We start from the raw sequence: 22431 nt of genomic DNA, 5'->3' as shown, positions 1-22431 counted from the left end.
TTTTCTATTGTTTTTAGACTAAAAATAATGTCCTGTTGTAAAAGGAATAAAAGTTTCCATGTGAATAAACAGGTGAAGTGCAATGTGAAGGATGTGACTGCTCTGACTGATGCTGTCCTGGTTGTAGGTTTGAAGCACAGATTGATGCTCAGGGGTCACTGTACACTGCCACGGAAACAGTGTAGAAAAGTGGATTCATCCCGTGCCACAGCCCACCCTAAACGGCCGTCCATCAGCTCCGCCTCCACCGACCAGTCACATCACTGCAATGTGTGTGATGTAGACGTCAACTCGGAAGCTCAGCTCCAACAAGTTTGTGTTTTAATGAACATCAAACAAAACTGAAGCACAATATGTATAAATAATGTCAGAACATTCACACAAGCCTTTTCTTTACATTTTCTTCAGAATTAAAATAAAAATTATCAAATTATAGTGAATGTGTAAAAATGTATCCAATAAAAACAAGCATATGAATCTTTGTCAAACCTAACTCTCAGATTTAGCAAAAATTCATTCAAATGCTAGATTTGAAAAAAAAAATAGCTTTCAAGTTTAATAAAAAAATGATAATCATTAAAATGTAGCAGTTAAAGCAGTTAAAAACTGATTATCGGTCAAAATGTGCAAGCAAATTTAGTAAAAACTAGTTTTAACAAAAGCCAATTATCAATTAAAAACTCACTTTCAATTTGAATAATAATGATCTATCAACTGAAAGTTAGGTATAAAACTTTAAAGACTAGGCAGTAATTAATTTTAGTTAAAAAGTAGCTGCAATGTAATATAACTAGCTTTCCAGTTTAATTAAAATTATCAATTAAATTCTAGCTATCAGGTTTAGTGAAAACTGACAATCAGTGGTAAATAGCTACTAATTTCATGAAAGCTTTTTTTTTAGTTTAATAACAAGGAGTAATTAATAGAAATTGAGTAAAAATTAGTTTAAGTGTCCCTGGGATGGACTCCGGATCTGTCATAACCCTGATCAGGGCAAAGATCTGAATGAAAATGAACGAATGAGTGAACAGAAGGAAATGTGCTTTTGGAATATGAGTGAAGAAATAAAATATTCAACAACATGGGTATGTACAGTACATGAGGAGACACAGTGCAAAATACAGTGGTGGCAGAATATACTCGCAGTGTGTCTGAAACAGCAGGTTGTCTGAACACACATTTATTCTGTATAAATTCTGGGGGGGGGGGGGGGGGGGGGCAGCAGTGAAGTTTGGTCTCACAAATCCAGCCATTTTTGACCAACATGTGAATTTCACACCAAAAATCAGTTTATGATCATTTAAAGCTTGAACATTTACAAAGCTGTAGAATTAACAATGACTTGTTCAGTTTCTATATTTTACACATTTTTTTTCAGCACCTGAGCAGCAGGAGACACCGAGACCGAACAGCTGGAACATCACATAAAACAAAGTGCATCAACAATTCTGCTCACTCTGTGTTTATGGTGAAACATACACACACATCCATGACTATTACGATACTGCAGTAATTACACAAACTGATTTGTATGATTAAATAGTAATACAGTAGAAGAACCAGGTTTAGTTATTTTTGTCATTTATATTTAAATGTAAAAGAACTGCATATCTGTTATTTATTAAAAGTTATACAGGAAATCTTTTTAAAGAATGTAAAGCAAATGAGGAACTTTATCATATACAACCCCAATTCCAAAAAAGTTAGGACGCTGTGTATACTGTAAATAAAAAAAGAATGCAATAATTTGCAAATCATGGAAACCCTATATTTCGTTGAAAATAGTACAAAGACAACATATGAGATGTTGAAGCAATTTTATTGTTTTTTGAAAAATATATGCTCATTTTGAATTTGTCAGCAACATGTTTCAGAGAAATTGGGACAGGGGCAACAAAAGACTGAAAAAGTTGTGTCATGCTAAAAAAACTAATTAGGTTAATTTACAACAGGTCAGTAACATGATTGGGTATAAAAAGAACATCCCAGAGAGGCAGAGTCTCTCCGAAGTAAAGATGGGGCAGGGTTTACCACTCTGTGAAAGACTGTGTGGGCAAACAGTGCAACAATTTAGGAATAACGTCTGTTAATGTAAAACTGTAAAGAATTTGGGGATCACACCATCTATGGTACATATCATTAAAAGATTCAGAGAATCTGGAGAAATCTCTGTACACAAGAGACAAGGCTGAAAACTGATACTGAATGCCTGTGATCTTCAGGGCCTCTGGTGACAGTGCATTAAAAGCAGACACATGTCTGTAGTGGAAATCACTGTATGGGCTCAGGAACACTTCAGAAAACCATCGTCTGTGAAAACAGTTAATTACTGCATCCACAAATGCAAGGTAAAACCAGATATAAACAATATCCAAAAACACTGCCACCTTCTCTGGGCCTGAGCTCTTTTACGATAGACTGAGGTGAAGTGGAAAATTGCCCCGAGGTCTGACGAATCAAAAGAAGAAATTCTTTTTAGAAATCATGGACACCACGTCCTCCAGGCTAAAGAGAAGAAAGACCATCCAGCTTGTTATCAGTGCACAGTTCAAAAGCCAGCATCTGTAATGGTATGAGGGAGCATTAGTGCATATGACATGGGTAGCTTGTACATGCCAAACCGCTTTCTGCACATTAAAACTGTATAAGAACTAGAGACCAGAGGTTTAAGCTGTGATACGTGGAACATGGAGTGGATGTATCGCATGGTGAGTGGTAGTGCCAGTCTGACAGAACATGGGTTGATTACCTTTTTGACGAGGAAGGGTCCTAGGTACCTAGGAGCCAGCTTGCAGGAGACGGTTCTGAGTGGCAGATGGCGTGTGGAGAGCATAACTCGTTGCCCCACCCGGTAAGTGGGCGCCTTAGAGCGGTGTTTGCCGGCCTGCCTCTTGGATACTAGGATGGAGCGAATGAGTTTTCTCCGGGCCAATGCCTACATCCTCCTGTAGCAGAGTATGAAGATTGTGGGTTGAGGGTACAGCGACCTCCTCCTCTTGGTTGGGGAAGAGTGGTGGTTGGTAACCTAGGGAGCACTGGAAGGGTGAGAGACCTGTGGCAGATGAAGGAAGAGTGTTATGAGCATATTCAACCCAAGGTAAGTACTTACTCCAAGAACCGGCATCCCTGGACGCCATGCACCTGAGTACCACCTCCAAATCTTGATTCGCCCGTTTTGCCTGGCCATTGGTTTGGGGATGGAAACCTGAGGAGAAACTACAGGAGGCCCCAATGAGTTTGCAGAAGGCCTTCCAGAACTGCACAGTGAACTGAGGACCCTGGTCAGAGACAACATCAGTGGGGAGTCCGTGTATGTGGAAAATATGGAGGATGAGTAATTCGTCAGTTTCTCTAGCAGTGAGAAGCTTGGGCAGAGGGATGAAATGGACTGTCTTGGAGAAACGGTCAATAACTGTGAGGATGTATGTGTTGTCATCTGAGTTGGGGACTCCTGTGACGAAGTCCAGGGCGATGTGAGACCAGGGTCAATGAGGAGTCAGAAGGGGTCTTAGCAAGCTGGCAGGGGGTTGATTGGCTGTCTTGTTCTGGGCACATGTGTCACAGGCTGCCACAAACTCCTGGACATCTTCCTTGATGGATGGCCAGCAGAAGCACTGTTAGACGAGTGCCAGGGTTCAAGCAGCTCCCAGGTCACAAGCCAACTTGGAGCCATGACCCCACTGCAGCACCTAGGTTCGCACAGAACAGGGAACAAACAGATGGTTAGGTGGTATGTTGCTTGAGTTACCTTCTCTGGGGTCCTGCTCCAGGGCCTTCTGTACTAACGTCTCCACCTCAAGTAGGGCGGTCCCCACTAGACAGCATGGAGGGAGGATGGTTTCGGGCGTACTAGACTCCTCCTGACAGGCAGAGAATATCCTGGACAGGGCGTCGGGTTTGACGTTCTTGGAGCCTGGGTGGTAGGAGAGTGTGAATCGGAAGCAGGAGAAGAGAGACCATTGGGCTTGTCGTGAATTGAGACATTTGGTGGACTTGAGGTATTCTAAATTCTTGTGGTCAGTCCAGACAAGGAAGGGGAGATCCGACCCCTCGAGCCAGTGCCTCCACTCCTCCAAGGCTAGCTTGACGGCCAACAGCTCTCTGTCGCTGATGTTGTAGTTTCGTTTGGCAGGGGACAGCCGGTGAGAGAAGAAGGAGCAGGGGTGGACCTTATCATCACTGGCCCTCTGGGAAAGGATGGCTCCAACCCCCAACTCAGAAGTGTCGACCTCCACAATGAACTGTTTGGCCGGATCGGGTATGGTGAGAATGGGTGCTGTGGTGAACCTGCGCTTGAGCATGGAGAAGGCTTTCTCTGCTTCCTCCCCCCACTTGAACAGGGTGTTAATCGAGGTCAGCACCGTGAGAGGTCCGGCCACCATGCTGAAGTCACGGATGAAGTGCCTGTAGAAATTGGCGAAACGCTGGAGCTCTCGTCACGAGGATGGGGTGGGCCAATTGGCAACTGCCTCGAGTTTGAGGGGGTCCATCTGGATCCTTGCTGGGGAGATGATGAATCCCAGAAACGAAACAGAGCTCTGGTGAAATTTGCTCTTTTCCGCCTTGATGAACAACTTGTTCTCTAGCAGGCACTGGAGGACCTGCCAGACGTGACCCTGATGTTCCTCCAGGGAGCAGGAGAAGATCAGGATGTCATCCAGGTACACGAAATGAAGATGTTTAGGAAGTCCCTTAAGACGTCGTTAACGAGTGCCTGGAAGACTGTGGGTGCGTTGGTCAGGCCGAAAGGGACTACAAGGTACGTAGTGACCAGTGGTGGTGTTAAAGGCTGTCTTCCACTCGTCCCCCTCCCTGATCCTGACAAGATGGTATGCATTGCGTAGATCTAGCTTGGTAAATACCTTGGCTCCCTGGAGTAGTTCAAAGGCCGTGGTCATGAGCGGTAGCGGGTAGCGGTTCTTGACCATGATGGTGTTGAGACCCCAATAGTCAATGCAGGGGTAGAGAAACTTGTCCTTCTTTTCCATGAAGAAGAATCCCGCCCCTGCTGGGGAAGAGGAAGGGCGGATGATCCCAGCTGCCAAAGATTCTGAGATGTACTTCTCCATGGCTTGCCTTTCAACGGGAGAGAGTAGAGTCATCCTTTGGGTGGTGCTGTCCTGGGTAGGAGGTCGATTCCACAGTCATAGGGTCTGTGAGGAGGGAGGGACACTGCTTGGGTCTTGCTGAAAACAAGTTTGAGATCCAGATATTCCAAAGGCATGTGAAAGAGGTCAGGGAACTCACTGGCTGAAGGCTGCAGTGGTTTGGCAGGAGGCAGAGCGGAGTTCAGACAGGAAGCTAGGCAGGGCTGGCTCCAGCCTAGGATGGTGTTGTCAGCCCAGTTAAGGTGGGGGTTGTGCTATGTTAACCATGGTAATCCTAGGACGATGGGTACGTGGGGGTTGTTCACGACATGAAGCTGGATGGTTTCTGAGTGGTTACCGGAAATCCTTAGGGTGAGTGGGGCAGTAAGGTGGGTGATGCTGGTCAAGCCAGTGCCATTGAGTGTCAGGACAGTGAGAGGGACGTCGAGAGCAAGTAGCGGGATTCCCAGACACTTGGCAGTGGTGGAGCAGATCAGGTTCCTGTCTGCCCTGAGTCGACAAGGGCCTGGAGGTGGTGAGGCTGGTTGTCACGGATAATGATGACAGGAAGTAACAGACGATTAGTGGGGGACTGGTTCCAAGTGTTGCCCACCAGGGCCCCTTGATTCACTGGTGGGCTCGTCCTTTTAGCGGGCAGGCTCGGCAGATGTGTCCCAGCTGACTGCAGTAGAATCAGGCCCCTGTGCTCCACCAGCGATGTCGTTCCTCCACTGATGCCGGAACCCGGTCTACCTGCATGGGTTCGACGGACGCGGCGGAAGGTGAAGAGGAGGTGAAGCTGGGGCGGTTCTTTTCTCTCCTCCGTTGCTGGATCCGAGCATCAATGTGGTTGGTGAAGTCCATGAGGCTGGAGAGATCTGATGGCAGTACCCGTGATACCAATTCATCCTTGATGGCGTTGGACAAGCCATGCAGGAACGTGTCGATCTGGCACTCTCATTCCAACCGCATGAAGCCGCCAATCTCCGGAACTTGATGGCATAATCCAAGGTAGACCGGGACCCCTGCCGCAGCTCCATGAGCTCTCTGGACGCCTCCCGGCTAGACAGAGAGCGGTCGAAAGTTCGCCTCATCTCCTTGGAGAAATCCTTGAAACTGGAACAAAAGGGTGCATTGGCATCCCAGACTGCTGTTCCCCACTCTCTGACCTTGCCAGTGAGAAGCGTTATTGTATATGCTACCCGGGAGCATTCTGTGGGGAAGGCCAGAGGTTGCAGCTCTAGGATCAACGAACATTGAGACAGAAACTATCTGCAAGTATCTGGTTCTCCCTTGTAGGGCTGAGGCGCTGGAAGTCTCGGTTCATGGAGAAAGGTGGTAGCAGGAGCTGAAGTAGGAGACGGCTGGGCAGGGGTAGGCACGGCTTGACAGCGCTGCATCTGCGTGATGAGAAGGGTGAGTAGTTGGACAGGGTGGTGAGGTTCTGGGTAATTTGTTGTAGGGCTTGTTGGTGGGTCCCGAGGAGAGTCCCTTGCTGCTGGATGGCCGTTCTCAGATGGGCGAGTTCCGCTGGATCCATGTTGGCCAGAACGTACTGTTAGGATTGATGGAGGTGTGGTGAAGTTAGGATCCAAGAGCAGAACACAGACAGTAATCCAATAAATAATATGATTTAATTCAGGGAAGAAAGGGCATGGCAAAAAGGTAAACAAACAGAACAAAAAACAAATGCCAAAAATAGTCCGGACAAAATGAGACAAACAACTTGACAAAAACATGAGACAGGCAAAGACAAAAATGCTAGTGCAAAAACGATGAATAAGAAAAGACCCTTAGTGTAAGAAACCATGAACCAAAAATAACCCTTAGTGCAAAAAACCATGAACCAGAAGAATGCTAGTGCAAAAACCATGAACAAGAAAAAGTCGCTAGAGAGAAAAACGTAAGTTACGAAGGTAACTATGGATCTGTGAGACTGAGGGATGACAGTCACTATGGTCTAAAAAAGGAATGGTCACCTTCGTTCTGCCTATCACTGAGACCATATGTCAACAAAGTCCATGTCCATGACCTCTGGAAGCAGAACGACTCGTGTTATAAATAGCAGAGATTGCTCCCGGTTCAGTCTCCTACCTTGAGCGCCTCAGGATGGTCCAAGCAACAAGGATAGTGATGATCATCCCTTGGTCTCACAGATCCATAGTTACCTTCGTAACTTACGATCTGTTTCAACCTCGCTCTGACTATCACTACGGTCTTAAAAAAGGGATGACACATACCAAAAGAGTCGCGAGGAACCCAGAATTAATCATTAGAACCTCGCTCAGTCACGGACATGAGGGCGGCGGTGCCGACTGGAGCTGGGCGAGTTACGTCCACCCTGTAAAATCTGGTAAAAGCGCATGGCGTAGCCCATGAAGCCGCTGTACAGATATCACCTGCTGCCACACCCCTAAGGGCAGCCCAAGACATAGCTACACTTCTGGTAGAGTGAGCCCTCATACCCGAAGGGACCGGTATCCCCTGAGCCCTGTAAGCGTGGGAAATAACCTCCATCAGCCAATGAGACAGCCTCTGTTTGGAAAGCAGCAGCCCGTGCTTCGCCACCCCATAACAGACAAAAAGTTGAGAGTGCATTCTTCTCAAGGACTGTGTACGGGCCAGATAAGCCCTCAAGGCCCTGACTGGGCACAAAGTGAGCAACTTGTCCTGCTCTGCCTGTGAGGCAGAGGAAGGCTGGAATTGGGACACCTCCAGGACCTGGTTGATGGACTGCTGATTAAGAACCTTTGGCAGAAAAGCTGGATTTGGCCAAAGCAACATGCCAGTGCCTCCTGCCTGCCACCTTAGACAGTCGTTGCTAATGGAGAGAGCACACAGCTCTCTGACCCGCTTTGCTGAACAGAGTGCCAAGAGAAAAGCAGTCTTAAGGGACAAAAATCGCAAATCTGCATCTGAAATAGGCTCATACGGACCTTCAGTGAGCGATGATAAGACTGTGGGCAGATCCCAGCTTGGTGCCCGCAAGGTGCGACCTGGACGCAACCAGCGGGCTCTCTTCAAGAACTGGCCAATCAAAGGATGCCTACCCAGGGGTCTGTTGTCTGCGCCCTGGTGAAAAGCTGAAATGGCCGAAGCATAGACCTTTATTGTACTGACTGCCTTGCCTTGATCCAAATGAGACTGAAAGAAGCGTAAAACATGTGGCACAGGGCAAACTGCTGGCTCAAGACCCATGCCGGCACACCATTCTGAAAAGATCCTCCATCTGAGTGCATAGCAAGCTCTATTAGATGGAGCCCTGGCGTTATCGAGTGTCTCTTGAACAGACTCGTCTAGCCGCTCAGTGATGGACTCTGCAGGGGCCAAACCCATAGATGTAGGGCACCTGGGTTCGGATACCAGATCCGCCCGTCCGCCTGTGACAGAAGATCCGCTCTGCATGGTAACTGCCATGGCTGACCCTGCAGCAGCCGGAGCAGGTCCGGGAACCAAGGCCTCGACGGCCACCATGGAGCAACCAGCAGGACTGAGTGTTGGCCCTCTCCGATCCTGAGCTATGAGAGGGAGTGGAGGAAAAGCATACAACAAGCTTGTTGGCCATTCTTGTGACAGAGCATCCAGGCCCAGACTGCCCCCCTGCCCCGTGAGGGAGTACCATTCCAGGCAGTGTGTTGTCTCTGCTAACGCAAAGAGATCCACTTGTGCAACACTGTACCGCATCCAGATCTGGCTGATGACGTCCGTGTTCAGTCTCCATTCTCCCGGGAGTGGCCCCGTCCTGGAGACAATGTCGGCTGCTCTGTTCTCCACACTCAGGATGTGCACTGCCTTCGGTGAAGAGAGTCATGGCCATGCCCATGTCAGCAACTCCTCTGCCACCTGGAGGCACTGCCGGGACCTCGTGCCCCCTTGGTGATTCACATGATACACCGCCGAGGTTACTGTCTGTTCTCACAAGAACATGTTGGTATTGCAACACTGGCAGGAATCTTCGAAGAGCGAGATGGATGGCCTTCAGTTTGAGGACGTTTATGTGCTCCAACATCCACGGGGGTTGCCACATGCCCCTCACCGACTGTCCTTCCCAGACAGCTCCCCAGCCTGTCAGGGACGCATCCGTTGAGATGGCCTGTCTCCTGTGGGGAAGGCCCCCCAGTGGGACACCTCGGAGCAGGAACTCCCAGTCCTTCCAAGGACGTAGAGCTTGGATGCAAGCCCAAGACACATGCAGCCTCACCTGCCTGTCGTCTTTCAGATGGAGATGGAAAGCATTGAACCAGCACTGCAGTGGGCATGCCCTCAGCAGGCCAAGAGGAATTACTGCTGCTGCCGCAGGCATCAAACCCAGCAACTTCTGGACTCTGTGAGCCATAACAAGACTGCCCAAGCAGAAATACTTCAGCATTTCGATCAAGCTGTCCACTCTCCGTGGAGTGAGAGATGCCGTCATGCCGACTGAGTCGAGGAAGATGCCAAGGAATTCCACCTGTTGGCAGGGTTGCAGGTTGCTCTTCTTGTGGTTGACAGTGAAGCCCAAGGATTGGATGTGGGCCAGAACTGTGTCTGTGTCGCGCACTACCTGCTCTCAGGAGGGGGCACAGATGAGTCAATCATCCAGGTAGGGTAGGATTTTCAGACCTCGAGCCTGGAGGGGGGACAGTGCGGCTGACACCACGCGAGTAAAAACCCTTGGGGCCAGGGAAAGGCCAAAAGGAAGGACCTGGAACTGGAACACCCTGCCCTGGAAGGCAAAGCGCAGGAAGGGCCTGTGTTCTGGGCAGATTGGGACATGGAAATACACGTCCTTTAGGCCCAGAGATGTGAATCACTCCCCCTGCCAGATGGACTGCATCACCACTCTTGTGTGGACCATCTTGAAAGGCAGCACCTTGAGATATCGGTTCAAGGGCCTGAGGTCGAGAACAGGCCGATGACCCCCGCCTTTTTTGGGAACAATAAAAGACTTGGAGTAGAACCCAGTGAGCTGTGCACTGGGCGGTACTTCTGAGATGGCCCCTTTTAGAAGTAACTCTTGAACCTCCTTGATGAGTACGGACATCAAAGCCGGGTCTTTTACGGATGTTACCCTGACCCCTGAAAACATAGGGGGTCGCCGTCGAAATTGCAATCGGTAGCCGCGAGCCACCGTAGCCATGACCCAAGGGTCTGGCGCAATCCCCTCCCAGGAGGTCCGTGACAGCTGGGAAGGACAATTGACGGGCGGCCCAAGACTCCTATGCAGGACCGCCGCCATGGCCTGCACCCCTGCCTGTGCCCCACTGCAGTCCTCTTCTTCCCCTGGGTCGGGGATTTGGGGCCATACTTCGGTCGGGTGCACGAAATCGCCAGTCCCATGGAGCCACCGGGTCGTTGCCCGACGGCGGAGGCTGGGTGGGCTGCCGCAGCCTATACCTACCCATAGGCGCCCGGCTGGCAGTTGAAGCCGACTTATGGCACACACGCTGGACAGCTTCCCTAGATGCTGCAGTGCGCTCAGCACGATCAAGCACCTCCTGGGATCCTGGGTGAAAGATGTGCCCAGGCGCCACAGGGAGGGTCAGCAGCTCCTGCTTGATGGCTTCCGGCAGGGAGGTTTGTGCCAGCCAAACCTGTCTATGGCACAGCACCGCAGAGGCCATAGCATCCCCCACATCTTGTGTCAGCTGGGAGTGGGAAGAAAGAGCTGCGTCCACCAGGGCCCTGGCGTCCTGATCGTCTGGGCTCAGTGTCTTCCGTAGAGCCGCCAGGGTGATAGCTAGAGTATTACCCATACGGGCCACTCATGCCGATGCATTAAAAGAGCGAGTGGCCGGGCGGTCCATCTTGGCGCACTTCTTACGAGGGCAACATGGATTGGGGGATATGCGGGCAAGGCCCAGGGACATCAATGCGGCCATTGATGGCTCAACTGGTGGCATGTCCCCCAGTCCAGTCTCAACCAGGTAACCAACTCTCCATCACCGTAGCTGAGGCAGGGCGCTTAGCAGGTCTGGGCACCTCTCTTTGGGCAGGCCTGTGGGGGGACTCCCGCTGCCAGTCACATGAATGCTTGCGTTTGTGCTAATGCCCATGCTTACTGGAGAGGGATGGCTGGTCGGGGGAGTGTCGCCTCTGTCTCCAGCTCTTTCGCACATGGCCACCCACCTGGCTGGCCCGGCACTGTCTTTCCCCCCTGGAGAGGTCGCAGGCCGCGCTGCAGGGGTTGTCCACATCCTCCAGCATGTGGGCAGCTCCAAGGCACATTGGACACTCCCTGTGCCCATCTCTGGAACTCTTTGAGGCCCTGAAAATCCTGCAGTAGTGGGAAGCCATCATAGCCATACAGAGGCCTAGGCGGTCTGAAGTCTGGAGTCCTCCTCGAGTAGTCCACCAAGGTATTATGGTGGCCCACACCAGCACGCGAACGCACTTAGTGGGCGCACACTAGCCCCACTGGCTGCGAACAGCGGTATAGGGTATGCCACAGGATCACAATGGTGGCCCGCACCAGCGCACAAATGCACTTAGCGGGCGCACAGTAGCCCCACCAGCTGCGAACAGGGGTATAGGGTGTGGCAGAGGAGAGCGTCGCAGAGGAGCACTGTTGCGGCCTGCAGCTGAATGCAACTGATGGAAACAGGAAAAACGCAGCACACAGTATTATGATGGCCCGCACCAGCGCACGAATGCACTTAGCGGGCGCACACTAGCCCCACCAGCTGCAGACAGGGGTATAGGGTGTGGCACGGGAACACTGCTGATGCCTGCACAACATGCAAACGCACCTAGCAGGCTACACCAGTGAACAACAACACAATAGCAAGAGTATATTACAAATCCAAACAATTCAATGCATTATGATAATTCAAACAAGTATAGTGCTAGGTGGCCTGTAACAGCAGTCTGACAGGCTCACACAATTTCCGGCTGCGACAACAGCAGTAAAAAAACACAGAACATAGGTATTACGGCGGCCCACACCAGCGTGCGAACGCACTTAGTGGGCTCGCACTAAGCCCACGGCTGCGAACAGTGGAATAGGCACACAGTCATAACAAACTCAGATTACCCGGAAATCTAGCGCATATAACGTCAAACAAAAAGGATACCTGAAAAAACAAGCTTACAGCCTACCGGCAAATTAAGCTAAGCACGTAGCTCAGAAATACACAAATCACAACAATCCTCTGGGACACAAGGCACCCGTACCACGCAGGTAACGAATTAGTGGAATGTGAAGCAAAGAAATCGGGATTTCTTACCTTACGAGTCTCTTACTTACAGTCTTGTACGAGGCGATCAAGGTGAGAGACTGAACCGGGAGCAATCTCTGCTATTTATAACACGAGTCATTCTGCTTCCGGAGATCATGGACATGACTTTGTTGACATATGGTCTCGGTGATAGGCAGAACGAAGGTGATCATTCCTTTTTTAGACTGTAGTGACGGTCAGAGCGAGGTCGAAACAGATCCACGAGAAGCAAGAGAGGCACAGAAACGGCTAGAGAAACAAACGAGACATTCTGGCAAAGTCAGAGTCTGAGAATGGCCTTTAAATAAGCAGCAGTAAAAACCAGGAAATGAGTTCAGAAGAGAAAGAATTCCTGTCCCGGATTGGCGCTGGCATGAGAAATCTGTAATCTCCAGAGTGGATGTCAGGGGCACAGCATGACAATATCGGGTTTCCATGATTTGCAAATAATCGGATTCTGTTTTTATTTACAGTTTATTCTGTTTTTGTCTTTGCCTGGTATAGTCTGTTTGGGCCTCGCTTGACCTTTTGCCTGTCTACTGTTTAAGATTTCTGCCTGCCGATTTGGGCTGTATGCCTGTCTTTTTATTCTTATAATAAACACACTCTTCTGCACTTACATCCATCTCCACTTCACCCCTTACTGACAGGAATATTCAAAGAAAAAGTATAAACAGAAAATTAAGGGCACATTTAAAGTGAAGGTCAGTTAGGGACATGATTGAAGGGACCAAAAATGGATTACTTTAATGGACATGTTTAAAGGGAAAGTAGGAGAATTTAAACAGAAATTTAAATCCAATATTACAGAGAAGTGAATATATTAGTTATATTGTTAGTATTTACTGTAAAAGGACTGCAGATTTATGTTATTATTATTGTGTGTGTTTCTATATTCAGACCAAGCTCACACTTCAGAAGGAACTCTCCAGAACATTGACCTCCAGCTTCCTAACATCAGCCCTCACCCCTGCCACCCTGTGCACCATGACAACTGGGCCTTTGCCTCTAAGCCATGTTCACTCACCGCCCACCATATTCCAGACCCCTCTATTTAGCCCCACCCTCTTTCGACCCACCCTCGGGCCCCTGAGGGCAGCTCATGGTCCAATCGTCTTCTCTCCTTACTGAAGAGATGGAAATTTTCAGATATTTCACAGGAAACTGCTCAGGCCATACACACTATCATGAGTGCAAGTTTTCCGGCATGTGCCAGAAGCTCCGTTTTTTTCGGTTCTGAAAAAGTCATTTTTCCAAATCGTGTAAATCTGTTGAGATTTCGGGGGGGGGCCCTCTCACTGTCTCACTCTCAGCGTATTACCGGGTTACCGTGGTACAGTCTCTGCACGAGACAAATCTTTTCATCTCGTCTTCGCCACAAACCTCATTCAATTTCTATGCCGCTCACCGACAAGCGGTCCTGACTAGCCCATTGTTTCACGGTGTTATACATGTGTGATATCATGTTTCACGCACATAGCACGTTGTTCGACCAAATCAACACAGCTATTCCCATGAGTCGCAGTTTCTTTTGGTGCAAGTTAGAACGGTGCTTTTGATTGGCTCACTGTTAACTGCCGTCCAATGAAACTTCAGCTTTTATAATAAGCCTTATTTCACTTCCCTCCCTTGCGACAGATCCACGTGCTTTGCCTCTGGTTGCTGATCAAAATATGTCAAAATGAAGTTTTTATCGGAAGTCTCCAATACAAAAGAATTAGAAAAGACATCTAGAAATAAATGGAGATGGGAATAGTTAAGCGAGTGTGACAAAAACGGTGACAAATGGGGAATATGGCTGAGAAAACCGGACGTCCCGGGAGTTGCGTATTGTGACTGCTGTTCAAAGACTATCAAGTACGGCTCCAGCGGGAAGAAAGGACTTAAAAGTCATGCCAATGAGACTAATCACTTTTCTGATTTTTGTGCTATGTAGTAATAAGTGAATTCAAAATATTTATTGGTGATTTAAATTGTCATCTTATATTGTGTGATGTGCAAATGCAATGTGCTTTCTTCTAGAATTGCAATTATTCATCACAAGTATCTGCTTTTATAAACATGTTTTTTTCTGACATTTGATTACCTTTCAATTATTAAATAAAAGTGGTAGGTCTTGAAATAAGTTTGTTAGCTTTTTTTATCATCTTTTCTAATGTGGTTCTTAGGTTGAAAACTCATTTGTAGTCAGTAATGGATTATAAAATATAGATATTTTTGTGTATGGAAAAAACTGAATCTTGTTATTTGCTAAAATCCAGGAGTTTCTGAGGACATCAAGACATGTGGCCCCTTATTTTAACTCAAGCTGTGTATATATTGTAAAAAAAGGTATCACAGCAAAAGCATATTAAAAATGGTTGTTTCAACATTTAAATTAGTAGTTGCTAGATGTTTTGAAATATCAAGCCTTGTACTTGAAATATTGTTATTTCAGATGAATTGATGAAAAGTATTAAACATTTGATGTGAATATGCAAATCATATAACTATTAATATTATAAATGTTTGCATGAGATTGTATGAGAGACAACCATTTTAACTTGTAATTTAAATTTTTTTCGAGCCCTAAGGGGGGCTCACCCCCCTTTGTATTCCCCCCTGCATGGCTATGCCATGCACGTCTGACTTTGTCAGACTTTTTAGGTTTTTGAAAATTTTATACTTGCACCCATGCACTATACTGCTGAATATCTCATCTCATTATCTCTAGGCGCTTTATCCTGTTCTACAGGGTCGCAGGCAAGCTGGAGCCTATCCCAGCTGACTACGGGCGAAAGGTGGGGTACACCCTGGACAAGTCGCCAGGCCATCACAGGGCTGACACATAGATACAGACAACCATTCATACTCACATTCTCACCTAGAGTCACCAGTTAACCTAACCTGCATGTCTTTGGACTGTGGGGGAAACCGGAGCACCCGGAGGAAACCCACGCGGACACGGGGAGAACATGCAAACTCTGCACAGAAAGGCCCTCGCCGGCCACGGGGCTCGAACCCAGACCTTCTTGCTGTGAGGCAACAGTGCTAACCACTACACCACCATGCCGCCCTACTGCTGAACATTTCATGAAAAATTCTGGAAAAACAATTAATTTCTGTTACTTTTAAGTTCAAGCACTCATGGGTTCTCTCTGTATTTCTACTCATGTCTAAACACAATCAATCAATCAATCAATCAATCAATCAATCAATCAATCAAATTACAATAGAACAATTAGCATATTTTTTGCAATCTAAAATATTACATTATATATATATATATATATATATATATATATATATATATATATATATATATATATATATATATATATATAAAGGATTTTTGTGGAATATTTATAGAAAAAATTATATTTAAACATGGAAAGTTCTGAAGGAAATTTAACAAATTACATTTTTTTTTAAATGGACATGATTTTTAAAAAATCAAATTACAGTCAAACCCTTTTTTATTGGAAAAGAACATAAACATTTTAAAGTTTAAAGTAAAAGAAATTTAAAAACGTTTCACAGAGAAGTGTGGAATTTTGAAAGTTTTAAATGAAAATTCAGAAGATTTATAAAAGTCATAACATTTAAGGAAAATTTAAGGGGGGAAAATAAGTGAAAAGTAAAATTAATATATTTTAACCATAGTTATTTATAGCTGGGTACAGAAAGAAGAAAGTTATAAGCAAAAATAAGAAATTTTAGACATAAAATTAAGAAAAGTTTCAAAGGAAAATTTGGTGAAGAAAGGTATGGAATTTTTTTATTACAGTGGAAATTAGTTTTCTTTCCTAATTTTAGCCATTAGCTAATAATAATAATAATAATAATAATAATAATAATAATAATTTAATAAACAATTCAAAAACTGTTTGGCATCTTACTCAAGTTGATATAATTAATACAGCTGTAACAAACACAGTTCTGAGTATTGAAAAGGGGCGGGGCCAAAACATCATGAATTTCAGTATTAACTGATTAACGGAGTTATAATCATGATATTGTACTGATCTGATTTTGTGATCGAGATTCAGGACATCTTCATTTCCTCTTCTTGGTCTGCTATAAAAGATCATGCGCAAGCTCCTGTCTCCAGCTGTCAGATGGATGTTTTGGGGTTTTTTTTGTTTGTTTTTTGAAGCTGCAGGTGCTTTATTGCTTTAAAGAATTCACAAAAATAATAAAATTTGATTCATAGCATTGTAATAAAAACATTTTAAAATATTTTACTTTTGAAGCTAAAGGGAGATGGCAGCCATTTTAAAAACATGATCAGGAAGCAAAGAGCAAAAACTGAAACACAAATGTGCAATTTGAGCCAAGAGCTTCTTTATATTCCAATGAAAAATGACCGTACACTTTCTCAAGCTAACGTGGGTCAGGACCCTCTCAACTTCTTCTCCAAGATATTACTTTCTACAGCCACTGATAATCAGTTACTGTCACTTATACACTGAGGGTGAAAAAAATCAGTCTTTAAATTAGCATTAAACTTGCATGTTAGCATAGCTTATGTGACATCTTTTGTTTGAAAAATTTATTTTCAGGGGCAATAAAGCATATTGATGGTATGACACTGTTGAGATGATTTATGCTACACCCGTAGATGGAATAACACCTGTTTTACAGATACAGACATCTGTACAGCTGTATATTTGTAAATTTCTTTTTTAAAAATCATGTCTTACATGTTGAGAAGTTGATTAGCATTGACAGTAACATTAGCATGAGTTTGAATGTAATTTTTTGTGATTTTATAAACAGAAAACATTATATTGTATATTGTATGAATAAAGCATTATAAATTATAATATTAAAGTGCACAGATGTTACATTTCCAGCCACCATTTATGGATTTAAGGGAACAACACAATGTAACTGGACCATTTTGTCATTATAAATAATTAATAATCTTAATAATAATGATGATCATTATGGCTGCAGGGTGAGAAGGCATGCAGCCTAAAGTGAATGTGTTCTCATGATGTTTTGGGAGTAAAACACTCTGTGCCATTCTGTTGTACTAAAATAATCAGCGACAGGATGGTGTGATGAAGCAGAGTTACAGTTTCCACCCCAGAGCTGATTATTTTCCTACAACAGCACATCCCCAAATGTTCCATGTCTTTTATGACACTGGATTCTGATTGGTCAGAAGGTATAGATTAATTTTCTGACAGTAGAGCAATGGAAAATCACTACAGTAATGAAGTAATGCAGTTTCCATAGTATCAGCTCATTTACAAGGGTTTGTACAGCAGACTGTCCATATAAATGAATTAAAATGAATTATTAATGTGATGAAGTTTAAGGATCTGTAAGGAGATTTTTTTTATATAATTTTATTTATTAGATTTTTCCAACTTTTACAACAACACAAATCATATATACATATATTTAGCAACATAGAGGGAAAATACATTTTAAAATTTAAACAGAAACAAAACAACATTAAAAAAGAGAAAAAGAAAAGAAAAAAATAAAATAGGGAGAGAGAGAGAGAAAAAAAGAGAGAAAACCCTCTTACAATACAATCAGAAAGTTGAAAAATACAGCCTATGCATCTTGTTCATCTTGCTGGCTTTTTAAGCAGTCTGTGAATTGTCCCCATACCTTATAGAAACTCTGTAGCTTCCCCTTTTTAGCATAAGTCAGTTTTTCCATGGCTAGAGTGTTGGAGAGGCTCTTGAACCAGACATCGACAGAAGGTGCCTCCATGGCTTTCCATGAGATGGCTATACAGTGTTTAGCTTGTAATGAGCACATATAGACCATCTTTTTATTTGCACTAGACAATCTTAAGTCTGCTGCGACAAGTCCAAGAATGAACAGCTTAGGACAGACAGGCAATCTGGTAGAGCTAATGTCAGAGACTCGTTCTAGAACCTTTTCCCAAAATTCCCTAATTTTAGGGCAGTTCCATAGGCAGTGATAAAGTGTGCCCTCCTCTAGACCACACTTAATGCAAAGGTCAGGGTTATTGTTGTTGAAGTGGTGCCAAAGGGAGGGAGTTATATATGTACGCATAATCCATTTATATTGTATAAGTCTAAATCTGGTATTGATAGTTTGAGTCTGTGCTGTATGACACACCATTTTCCATTCATCTTCAGAAATTTCTGTGTCCATGTCACTGGACCACTTCATTCTCTTGTCAGTTGAAGATTCATTGGAGTTTTCCACAATTAATCTATAAGTGATAGAAACCTGACCACGACTGTGTATGTGCTTTAGTATGACCTCTTCAAGGCTGGACAGTGGTGGTTTGTGTAACTGCTGTTTGTATTTTTTCAAAATGTAACTCCTAATTTGCAAATATTTGAAGAAGTGGTTCCTGGGTATATTGTAAGCATCATGTAATTCCTCAAAACTATACAGTACCTTATTGGCATTGTACATGTCCATAATTTTACTAATACCTTTCATTGCCCATGATTTGAACCCTGGGTCATTTCTGCCTGCAGGAAATCGGTGATTCCCCCAAATTGGGGTGAACCCTGATAGATCGGAGTCAATATTTAAATGTGTCTGCACTTTATGCCAGACTTTAATGGAGTTTTTAACAAAGGGGTTGTTTGTATTCTTTAATAGGTTTTTTAATGAATCAGAAAATAAATATAACTTTAATGGCAAGGGGGATGTGGTACTGTTTTCTATTTTGACCCAGGAATTTGTGGTTTCATCTGAGAACCAGTGCATAATTGCCTTAATCTGGGCTGCCCAGTAATACCATAGGAAGTTTGGCACTTGTAGGCCCCCTCTATCATATGGCAAATAAAGTAAGGACATCCTAAGTCTTGGGCGCCTGTTATTCCAAATAAAATTAGTTATTAATTCCTTCAGTTTAGAAAATAGGGTAGGTGGGGGACTAAGTGGGATAGATTGAAAAAGATACAAGAATTTTGGTAAGATATTCATTTTAACTATGTTTACATGACCAATTAGAGATATGGGGAGATCTGACCATCTCTTCAGAGCATTACTGGTACCGTAGAAGATAGAATTGGGTTATAATTTTCTGAGACTATGTCATGTATTTTTGGGGTGACCTGTATCCCCAAGTACTTAAAGCCCTTTGGTGCATTATGAAATTCATTCCCCACTGTTGGGTTATTTCTTTCTTTGTCATTTAGGAACATAATATTAGACTTGGTGTTGTTCACTTTATAGCCAGAAATTTTGCCAAAGGCTGCTATTACATGAAGAAGGGCAGGAAGAGATTGTGCCAGATTTTTTAAAAAGAGTATGATGTCGTCTGCAAAAAGGCTAATCCTGTGTTCACAGCTTCCTATTGTTACTCCCCTTATCAGAGGGTGTGATCTAATTGTTAGTGCCAGTGGTTCTATGGACAATACAAACAAAAGGGGCGACAGTGGACATCCTTGACGTGTTCCTCTGGTAAGTTCGACTGGTTTGGACGTCATAGAGTTTGTCAAGACTACTGCAGTAGGTCTACTGTAATAATAACTTCACCCATTTAATAATGTTTTGTCCTAAGCCAAATCTAGGGAGTATATCAAATAGATATGGCCATTCCAGCCTGTCAAAGGCCTTCTCGGCATCTAGGGAGAGTAAGGCCACATCGGGGCATCCATCTTCTATATTAATAATATTTAAAACTCTTCTAAGATTGTGAAAAGCCTGTCTTCCTATTACAAAGCCATTTTGATCCTCATGAACCAGGCTAGGTAGGAATTTCTCCAATCTCCATGCAGTGACTTCAGCAATTAGTTTGGTATCTGAATTTAGGAGGGATATGGGTTGGTAAGATTCACATTTAGTAGGTGGCTTGCCAGGTTTCAATATAGTAGTAATGAGGGCTGTAGGAAGGTGGTAGGGAGTTTGTTCTGAAGGCTTCTTCAAGCATACTGAATAAGTGAGGCATCAACATATCTTTAAAGGTCTTATATATTTCAATGGGGAGCCCGTCTGGTCCAGCAGCTTTCCCACTTTGCATAGACATGAGGGCACTATATAACTCCTCTAACTCTAATGCCGCTTTTCCACTACAAACGCGGCTGAGTCGGGCTGAGCCGTGCCGTGCTGAGTCGAGCTGAGTCGAGCTGAGCGGGGCTGTTGGAGTTGCATTTCGACTACAACCGCGCTGAACCGTGCTGGCTGGAAGTGGGTGGACACATTGGGTGGAGTTAGCGAAAGTGGGTGGACGTCACGTGATGTCGTTAAGCAGCGCAAACAGTGACATCAGTGACAGTGGCGGAACAAGTCAGAGCCGGGCCGGGGGCGGGGCAAATGACCGGGCCCTTTATTAAAGCTTATCATAACATCATTTTAGGCTACAAAATGTCCGCAACTGCGGTGTTTACCAATTTCAACACTACCGGGTGCAACTATGTTATTTAGTACATCAAGTCCTTCAAACGAACATGTAACTCAGAAACAAAAAACATTAGGATACTGTACATGGCTCATAATAAAACATCAATAGCCTATACTGCGCACATTATTTGAAGGGCATACGAATGAGCGCTCAGAGGTTGCAACGGTGACAGGAAGAGTCAGAAATAAAAGGAGGGCGGTGCAAACCTCACTGAATGCACTGTGTTTACCAATTTCAACACTACGGGGTGCAACTATGTTATTTTGTACATTAAGTCCTTCAAACGAACATGTAACTCAGAAACAAAAAAACATTAGGCGACATACTGTACATGGCTCATAATAAAACATCAATAGCCTACTGCGCGCATTATTTGAAGGGCATACGACGAGCCTTGCGCTCCGCGAACTCGTCCACGATGCTCTGTATGTCACTGATTCAGTGAGCTTTTAAGCGGTAGTCTCACGACCCGAATAGTAAACAAATTGTTTACTATTCGGGTCGTGAGACTACCGCTTAAAAGCTCACTGAATCAGTGACACTAACGACTCCATGTCCTCCATGTTTATTGTTTAAAACAATAAACATGGAGGACATGGAGTCGTTAGTGTTACAGGTCTTGGTGCTGTGGCTTGTTGTCACCGACAACGCCAACAGATACTGGCAAGAGCGTATAGATGAGGCGAGGCGCATAAGGCTTCAGAAATTCTCGTAATTCGTAATTATTCTTCTTCCGGGTTTACGGTGTTTACAGATCCCAGCGTGCTCGCGGGGCGTGTGTGGGCATGTGAGGACACTCCTCCTCACCAATCAGTGCACAGGGGAGTGTCTGCTCACGCCCCCAACCTCACTCGGCATGGCTTGGCTCGCTTCAGCCCCACTCCAAAACGGTGCGAGTTTTAGGGGCTAAGCAGGGCTGAAACGAGCTGAGTCGTGCTGGTTTTTGGTAGTCGAAACGCGAGCCGTGTCAGGCTGAAGTGAGCTGAAGCGAGCTGAAGTGAGCTGAAAAAGGGTAGTGGAAAAGGGCCATAATGGTCTCTCCAAAGCTTCCATGTCTTCTTGAGAAAGAGTAGGGAAGTCCAGGGCATCAAGGAAACCATTTAAAGACATTTTGTCAGCTGAGAAACCAGATTTGTAGAGTGTTTCATAGAATTTCTGAAATGTTTCATTTATTTCTTTGGGGTCTGAAGTAATTGTTCCATTTGATTTTTCTATCTCATGTATTGATCTCTCATTCTGTAGAGTTTTAATACGCCAGGCAAGTAATTTGCCTGCCTTTTCCCCCTGGTCATAGAATTGTTGTTTTAATTTATTTAGATTACTTAAGGCCTTATTTACTGATAGTTCATTATATTGGGCTCTGAGTGTGGTTAATCTATGCTCTACAGATGGTGTCTTATTAGTTACAATTTGGTCTTCCAATGTTTTGATTTCTTTTTCAATTTCTAACAGTTTCTTTTTAAATACTTTAGATTTAAAACTGGTATGGCTTATTATTTGCCCTCTGATGTAAGCCTTAAAGGCATCCCATCTGGTTAATGATGAGGTTTCATTCTTGTTGAGCTTGAAAAACACATCTATATTTGCATTAAGGAACTGTACAAACTCAGGATCTTGCAGCCATTTGTTATCAAATCTCCATCTAGGAGGTCCATTGTATTCTTTATAAACATTATACTCTAAAGATACTGTTGCATGATCAGAGATTATTATGCTATTGTAATAACAACTCTTGATTTTGAATAGTGAGGTGTTGGAAATGAGAAAATAATCAAGTCTGGAATAGATATTGTATGTAGTGGAGTGTCATGAGAAT

The 22431-nt window shown here is 44.6% G+C and overlaps 1 protein-coding gene across 1 annotated transcript in view; it reads left to right on the top strand.

Moving 5' to 3' along the window:
* Positions 1–13414, top strand: part of LOC132897551 (zinc finger protein 385C-like) — a 58892-nt gene extending 45478 nt beyond the window's left edge. The window contains exons 6-8 of the mRNA XM_060938813.1: positions 128–312; positions 1379–1468; positions 13184–13414. Coding sequence (XP_060794796.1) covers positions 128–312; positions 1379–1468; positions 13184–13414 — 506 coding nt within the window. The remainder of the gene's footprint in view (positions 1–127; positions 313–1378; positions 1469–13183) is intronic.
* Positions 13415–22431: the final 9017 nt, after the last annotated feature.

Source organism: Neoarius graeffei, chromosome 14, assembly GCF_027579695.1.
Source record: "Neoarius graeffei isolate fNeoGra1 chromosome 14, fNeoGra1.pri, whole genome shotgun sequence".
Classification (NCBI taxonomy): Eukaryota; Metazoa; Chordata; class Actinopteri; order Siluriformes; family Ariidae; genus Neoarius; species Neoarius graeffei.
This window is presented reverse-complemented; position numbering and strand designations above follow the sequence as displayed.